The 8,147-nt window shown below is 49.8% G+C and overlaps 1 protein-coding gene across 21 annotated transcripts in view; it reads right to left on the bottom strand.

The window, feature by feature from the left end:
• Positions 1-8,147, bottom strand: part of Nrxn2 (neurexin 2) — a 97,893-nt gene that overhangs the window by 84,725 nt on the left and 5,021 nt on the right. For 20 of the 21 annotated variants that reach the window (XM_010636061.3, XM_010636062.3, XM_033756594.1 and 17 more), the window contains exon 2: positions 1,145-1,162. In XM_010636061.3, coding sequence (XP_010634363.1) covers positions 1,145-1,151 — 7 coding nt within the window. In that variant the 5' untranslated portion in view covers positions 1,152-1,162. Of the gene's footprint in view, positions 1-1,144; positions 1,163-1,398; positions 1,420-8,147 lie in introns of those variants that run through there. The other variant, XM_010636059.3, reaches the window with a different exon arrangement.

Raw genomic sequence — 8,147 nt, 5'->3', positions numbered from 1 at the left:
CCACACACACACACACACACACACACACACACACACACAATTTCTTGCTAGAACCAGAGGACCTAAGAAGTCCCAAGGAAAAGAAACATCCAGAAGACAGACAAGCCACAAGGTGGACACCACAGGAACTCTCACATCCTGCCACTCCCTCGGCTCCTTCCAGCAGGGACTAGGCCCAGGGATCTCCCAAGGCAGGAGACTGTGGGCAGGATGAGAATAGGAGACAGTCTCACCTCACACCCACCCTGCTGCCTTCCCCACAGTGGCTGCCACCCAGCTTTCAAGACTGGCCCACCTACTGCAGGCCTCCCTCTCCCAGATCTTAGACCACCCCAGCAAAGGGAAAGAAATACAGGGGAAACCAAAGCCTGAGGGAAAGGTTCAGAAAATGACAGAAACCCAGAGATAACCTGAAGAAGGACAGATAAAGGAAGAGGCCAGAGACATGGCCCAGAGAGAGAGAGGTAAAGACAAGCAGCAGAGAGAGAAAGGCAACCAGAGCAGAAGGCAGGAGAAGCATGGACACAGACCCCAGAGAGAGGTGTATGCCCACAATTGGCCTGAGCCAGGGCAAAGGGGTAGGCCAGAACCCTCCACCCAGCCACGGGCAATCAGGTGGAGGAGCTGCCCCCAACATGCCCCGACCCAGGGAAGGCCCTCACTCTGCCTATACTCTCGATCACACTCTGGCCCACCTGAGCTCCCAGCAGAGATGTGGACTATCCCCTGTCCACCCCACCCTACATGTCCTTCCTACCCACCCTAAGCTGGGCTGGGCAAATCGTGTCTACGCACTCACTTCTAAGCCCTCTTGATCCTGTCAGCTATGGCTCTCTGCCCCACTCCCCAGCTCTTCCCAAAGTCCATTTTCCTTTACTGCAAAGAAAAAGAAAGGCCAGTGGGCAGAGTGGAGGGACACAGAGAAGGGGCAGGGTCTACCCACCTCCTGGCAGTGACAACACACCAACATTGAAGGCCTAGGTAGTGGTGGGACTGAGGGAGCCGAGAGGACCCCCGACATCTCTCAAGAGGGGCCCCAAACATGGGCAAAGGAGGGAGCGCTGGGGTAGCCAATGACACTCCTTCACATGGGATCCCCATGGAGACAGATGTGCTACCCCAGTGACTGAGAGGCTTCACTCACCTTCCATGGGGTGCTCCTCTATAGCCAGCCAGGTTCAGAGAAGGGAAGCAAAGGGAGAAAAGAAAGGAGGCTGTTAGCGAGCATACTGTACCATAGACAGGGGGTCCCCAACACAAATCACCCTCCCCGGAAGGCCCAAAGCTCAGGGAAGAGCTTTGCTGGGGATTAGACAAAGGCAGAGCTGTTCCCTGAATCAGTGCCTGACACACAGTCACCCCGCCTGGGAAGGCTGGCCTTCCACATGTATCACATACTCCCTTTGTGCTACGTTTCAGGAAACTGAGGCCCAAGGCAGGGAAGTAACTACTCAGGGGCTCACAGAGAATGGCAGGCAGGGCTAGGAGCGGCAGCCTGGCCTCCGACTGCCTGAGGCTGGCTCCTCCCCTCCACTGCTTAGTGTCTCAGAGACAGATGGGAACACACTCACACCAGTTAGCTGTCTCGCCGGGCTTGCCCAAAACACGCTCGGTGACACACTGACACACATAGGCACTTAAGTGAACACATACCGTTCTCACACAACTCACACTCACACCTGAAGCCTCTGCACACAAGGACCCTCCACTCCTCAGTCCCCCACCCACCCAGGGGAGAAAAGTACCAGTACACGAAGTCAGAAAACACAGTTCTGCCCTCAAGTGCCATGTGACATCCATCCCATCACTCAGCCTCTCCCAGGGTTCCATGACTAGAGTAGATGTTCTCTTAACAGCTGGGTGAGGTGAGGTGAGGGCCTACAGGCGAGATGACCATGTCAGTGGTAGGAGGGGCCAAGCCAGCAGGCCACATGGGCCCACCTCTAGATGATGCCATCCACCATGGGCACTCAGCCCTCATCTCTTAGCGGTCGACCTGGGCCTGGCCATGGGGGCACCAAACGGATAAAGAGAAAAGGTGGGAGAGAGGGTGGAAGCAGTCCCTTCAAACTATTACTCCTCAAGCAGGCTGTGCTCTGGCCTGCTTTGTAAGAGGACCAAGGGGTCCCCTGCTCCAAATATCCACCACATACCCACCTCCTGGGACCTCCAGATAAAGTAAAAGGTGGGAGAGAGAAACAACGCAACCTAGAAAACACACACACACATGCATGTTGACCCCAGGATACACGAGGACACATAAATGCACACACACATACTCTCTTCCTATCTTGAAGCCCATTTTGTATTTTTTGCCCATTCACTCTTGGGGTAGGGGGTAGTTCCACTGCAAAAATAAATACACCATTCCTTTTTTGTTTTGTTTTGGGGCTTTTGTTTTGTTTTGTTTTCTTTTGGTACAGGGGGATTGAACTTGGGCCCTTGCACATGCAAGGCAGGTGGCAGAACCACTGAGCTAAATCCCCGGCCCAAATACATCATTTCTTATTCCACCCCCATAATACAAACATACTATGAATGCAAACACCAATACCTGCCAGGCAACCTAACACGTAACCCTAGATGCACCCACCACCACCACCCCACGTGCTTCTTGTGGCTAAAGTCACCGATGAACACAGCTCCCTTTGTGGTTCTCTGCCTCGCCAGTCATATGCCTACACACATCAGCCTCATCTGTTACAAACTCACTTCTCCAAAATACAGAGCTTCTTTTACCTGACAGCTGCATCCCCAGAAACCATACATACAATGATTTCCTTAAATAAACTGAATGAAATCACAGTTACAGGGGCAGCTGTGTGGCTCAAGGGGCCCTCAGGAAAAATCTTGAGTTCTCCAAGAAGTGCTACATTGGGATTCTTTGCTAAGGCCCCTGGTCAGTAAGTACGGTCACATGCCAGCATCTGCACAAACAGGCAGCTTGGAGATTTCCAGCTAATCTAACCTGGCAGATATCACAAAATGTATTTTCATCTGCTAGGAATGTGTGTCATGCTACACTCAGGAAGGTGAAACCAGTAAGCTTGGTTTGCTCCTGGCTTCTACGGGACAGCACCCTTACAGCGTCTCTGCTGCTTTACTTGGGCCCCTTAGCTGCAATCCTGCACTCCTGCAGGTCTGGTCCCCTCCCTTCACACTCCTTTTGTTTGTCCCCACCCTTCTTGGTGACAGCTCACTTTGATGGCTTAGAGACTCCCAAACCTGTGTTTGTAGCCCCAGTCTCTTCCCAGAGTGACAGATATGTGTCCTCACCTGACTGCTCTGCATTTGCTCCAACAGCTCTGTGACATCTAAAGCTACCATCTAAACCTGGAGCTGGGCTTAACATCCCTACTCCCAACCAAGCACCCATTTTCCTGGGTTTAGCAAGGCCCTGCTTCCAACCAGTAATCTCTGAATTCCCACAATATGCCCCACACTGCCAGGCCCCGGATATGCCCTTTTATCACAAGGCCATGCTGACCCTCTCCTGGGACACTGTGCCTGCCTTCCTGCAACCCCAACGAGCTCACAGTGTAAATCTCCCTCCTCTACACAGATGGCATGATTCTCCCGTGCCATCACCTCGGCCCATGTTCACTGCCATCCCAGGTCACCCGAGCCTACATCCTCGCTCACACCCAGTTTCCTGCACCAGCCTCCCCCTGGTTGGCCCCTTCCCATCCCCAGCCAGCTCCACTGACAAAGGGACCAGATACACCTTAGCACGTCCTACTGTGATCACCACACACAAACTTTTCAGTGGCTCTGGGTTGAGATGTTCTACGCTCTCAGCCCATGTGCCCATCTGCCTTGAGAGCAGCCGTCCCTGAGTATCCTTGGGGCTGTGGAGCCTCCCCTCAAGCCCTCTCCTCCTGCCTGCATTCCCCAGTCAGGTTCCCCAGAAAGCAGCCGTGCTCTTTTTTCAGACCCATCACCAGGACCTCTGGGTTCCACCAGCTGAAACCTTCTATCCCTACCAGCATGTTCTGAAGGCCAGCCTGCTCCTCTCCTATGAACATTAATAAGCCTCTGAGGTGATCCCCATCCAGCCAGCTTTAGCACCCTGCAATTCATACTCCAAACACTGGTAATATGCTCGATCATTTCACAACCCTGTTGCAAACCTTCACAGATGGCTTCTCACGGATGTCACTGGGTAGGGTCCATCTTCTCAGGCAGGCCCCTTTCCAAGCCTAACTGGGCCTCACTCCAGTCTCCTTGCCTGCACTTGTCCAGGCCCCAGCTTCTTTCTGCCGCCCCAGTATGCCCTATTCTGCACGTGCCACTCCCTGTGCTAGAAACACCTCCCAAACACACAGCTGCTGGAGAAAGTAGACTCTTCCTTTCAGGACCGGGTCAGTACATATCTGTGTGCTCCACAAGAGTAGTCACGCATCCTCTTTTGTGCCAGTTCCAGACATGGACATTCTATTATTATTTCACATATTGAAACTAATTACAGTTGTGTTTTCATATCTGCTTCCTGACCAGACGGTGAGAATATCTAAAAGCAAGGACACTGTCTCATCGATCTCTCTCTCTCTGCAGCTGCTTATATAGTTCCTGGCTCATAAAAAGGCATTCTCATGTTTGTTGAGTGAATAATGAAATAACTTCTACTGGGTATGGGAGTGCATGCCTGAAATCTCAGCTCCTTGGGAGGATGCAGCAAAAGGACTGTAAGTTCAAGTCCAGCCTGGGCAACACAGTGATACCCTGTTTCAAAAATAAAACAAAAGGGGGCCAAGGATTTGGCTCAATGGCTCCACCGTCTGCCTTGTAAGCGCAAGGGCACTAGTTCAATCCCCGGCACCAAAAAAATAAAAATAAATAAAATAAAATAAAAGGCTAGAGCTAGAGCTCAGTGTAGTCTCAGGACCACAGATACTAGACACTGGGGCCAGCAGGGTTGCACAACACACATATACACATCCATGACACTATTTATTCAACTTTTATGCACATGAGTTCTCACTGCCTCACTAGAGGACAAAGATGGCTCACAGGTGGTACTGTCTTGCCTAGTATGCACCCAGAATCCCAGTAAATTAGTGTTTGTTTGTTTGTTTGTTTGTTTGTTTGAGATAGGGTCTCAAGGTAATCCAAATTCACTATGTAGTGCAGCAGGCAAGCCTCAAACTCATGGAAATCCTCCTGCCTCAGCCTCCCAAGTGCTGGGATAACATGTATGTACTGCCTTGCCCATCTCTCCAGCAAACTGTTATTAAGGATAGTGATAAAGACCAGAAGAGTAGCTGCTATAATCCCAGCACTTGGGAGGCTGAGGCAGGAGGATTACTGAAAGCTCACGGCCAACCTGAGATACATAGAGTTCAAAGCCAGCCTGAACTACATAGTGAGACCCTGTCTCAAAAAAAACAGAGGAGTGCTAAAGCACCCCAAACCATATTCCACCAAGTATAATAGTATTATACTTGTATTACAATTAATACAATAGTATTAATTTACTATTAATAACATGCAATTCTAGCAAGCTTGGGAAGGCTGATTTCCAAGTTTACACACACACACACAGGGAGAGGAAGAGAGAGACGTATGGCACTACCTAACAACTTCTCATAAAGGCAAAGATGGAAAAACTAGGAAAAGCTGATATAAAAACTCCAAAGCAGGCCAGGCAGGCACCACTGCAGGCAAAGCCAACTCCAGCAAAGGAACCACTGCATGACAGTCCAGCATAACACCTGAGGGGAATTATGACCTTCCTGAGTCACTAGGGATAAACTAAATCACATGCCAGGCATTCACCTTAGGGAAGCAGAGAGGTGTGTGACACACTGTGAACGGATTTCCACGGAGACGTTTTCAGTGTTGTGAGTTTTGTGTTTTACTGGGATAATCTCCAGCTCCCTGGGAGAGCACTCCTAGAGGGTTCACACAGGTTGTCCCGCTCCATCCCCACTACGCTCTCTGTGCAGGGTGTGGCAAACCTGTGTGTGCAGGGACACCCACAGCACACACAGCTCCTGGGAGAACTGTGGCTCGGGGCACTGAGGGTGCTCAGTGAAACACTGTGCGTCAGCAGCCCCAACAGCCAAACATGGGTCAGCAGTAGCCAGAGTGCTCCTTTTAGGAGACATCGTGGAGACAGGTAAAGAAAGTGCCACAGGCCCTGAAGTCAGCTCAGAGCTCAGGCCCCAGCTCTCACACCACTGAGCCTCACTTTGACCTTCTGTGAAATGGATCGTGATAATCAAGTAAGACAAAACATTCCCGGCACCTAGCAAAGGCCCAATGGCTACAAGGCCCTCTCCTTTGGCCCTGCATGCGGTTCTCTGTAACTTCTAGCTGCTCCTTCGCCGCTTCTGCGGCTGCTCTTCTTCCCCCTCCTCCCATCGTTTGCTTCTCTGAGGTCTTCTGCTCGATTCTCCTCACCTTCTCCTCCACCACCTCAAAGACTCTCTGCACACAGGGCTCCCAGAGTCCATCCGCAACCCCCTCTGCAAGTCACAGCTCTGGTCTCACACTTTAAAGCACCTGAATACCTCTGGGTTAGGAACGCCAAGGAGCACCAAAGTTCAAGATGTGCAGGGTCCACTGTCCCAGTCTTGCTCCCCTTCCCGACCCCTTCCTTCCCTGTCTCCTCTCCACCACCATCCGAGTACAAACCAAAGCCTCCTGTTCTCCCCACTCCTTCCTCCCTACATTCGAAGGTGAGTCCCCCTTCAGGTCAATCTCAGCAGCAGCTCTCCGGGCTGCTGCTGCCAGACCCGCCACCAGAGAGGCAACCACCCTTCTTGGCCACTGTCCAAGACAGACAAGGTTCAGGGCCTCCAAATTCCTTGCCTGAACCACTTCCCAACTGACTTCTCCGCCACTTAACTCTGCACTCTATAAACCCTCCATGCTTTACTCCCGGCTTCCTAAACACAGCTCTCATCTTCGTCATATACCTGATCAAACACTTGTGCCTCCACTTGCTGGTATACTGTACCCCACCAGTATCCACTATGTGTTAGCTGAATGACTTAAGCCAATCTCCGAGACTTGACTTCAGTCTGCTTCAATTGCTGCAGATTCTTTTTCCTCACTGGTTGCTGCCCCTCTGCAGATACGATGTATGTGTTCCCTCTTCCATGACTTTGTCCTTTGCTCCAAGTGATCCCCATTAAGCCAAGCTAGGGTTCAGGGCCAATCCTAAACAGCATGCCTTTCAAAAACCCACTTCCAATCCCTCTAATTTATAAACTCTCCTCTTCCTTGAGATTCCCAATAATACTTGACTTGTAATAATGACTACTATGTACTCACCAATAATTATGCATCTTATATTCATTTAATTATCACAATAAACCTGTGCGGTAAGCATTCTTATCTCCATTTTACAGATAAAGAAAAATGATACTAAAGAGTAGATACCCATCTGATATTACAAATCTAGTGGGTAGAAAAGATAGACTTCTTTCTTTCTTTCTTTTCTTTTCTTTTTTTTCTTTTTTTTTTTTTTTTTATTTCCAAACTCAGGACCATGCACTTGCAAGGCAGGCACAGTGCCACTGAGCTAAATCCCTAGCCCTGAGAAGACACAGTTAAAGTCAGATTTGAGCCACAGAAGTCTGTGGTTTTGTCACTAAGCTTTACTATTCTTCTGCATCTGGGCATACACCACCTCTAGTGTTGTTGGGGGGGGTGTTGTTTGTTTGTTGTTACAGCAAATTAGGTATCCTGTATCTGCAGGACATGGTGGTGCATACCTATAGTCCCAGCACTTGAGGCTGAGGCAGGAGGATTGCCACAAGTTTGAGGCCAACCTGGGCTACATAGTGAGTGCAAGGCCAGCCAGAACTATATAATGAGACTCCGTCTAAAAAAAAAAAAAAATGGCCCTTATTTGAAAGGCTTAGGACCAGAAGTGTTTCATATTTGGGATTTTTCAGATTTTGAAATATTTGCACATACATAATGAAATACCTTGGGGATTGACTTAATTCTGAATATGAAATTCATTTGTTTCCTATACAGTACACCTTATCAGTTGGCATGGTGGCACATGCCTTTAATCCCAGCACTTAGGAAGTTGAGGCACAAGGATAGCCATGAGATTAAGGCCAGCCTACTTAGATAGTGAATTCAAGGCCAGCTTGAACTACATAGTGAGAACCTGTCTCAAAAAAATTTTT

Source organism: Fukomys damarensis, unplaced genomic scaffold (genome assembly GCF_012274545.1).
Source record: "Fukomys damarensis isolate Sample0158 unplaced genomic scaffold, DMR_v1.0_HiC HiC_scaffold_27, whole genome shotgun sequence".
NCBI classification, from domain to species: Eukaryota; Metazoa; Chordata; class Mammalia; order Rodentia; family Bathyergidae; genus Fukomys; species Fukomys damarensis.
Note: the sequence above shows the minus strand (reverse complement) of the source record. Positions and strands in the feature narration are given on the sequence as shown.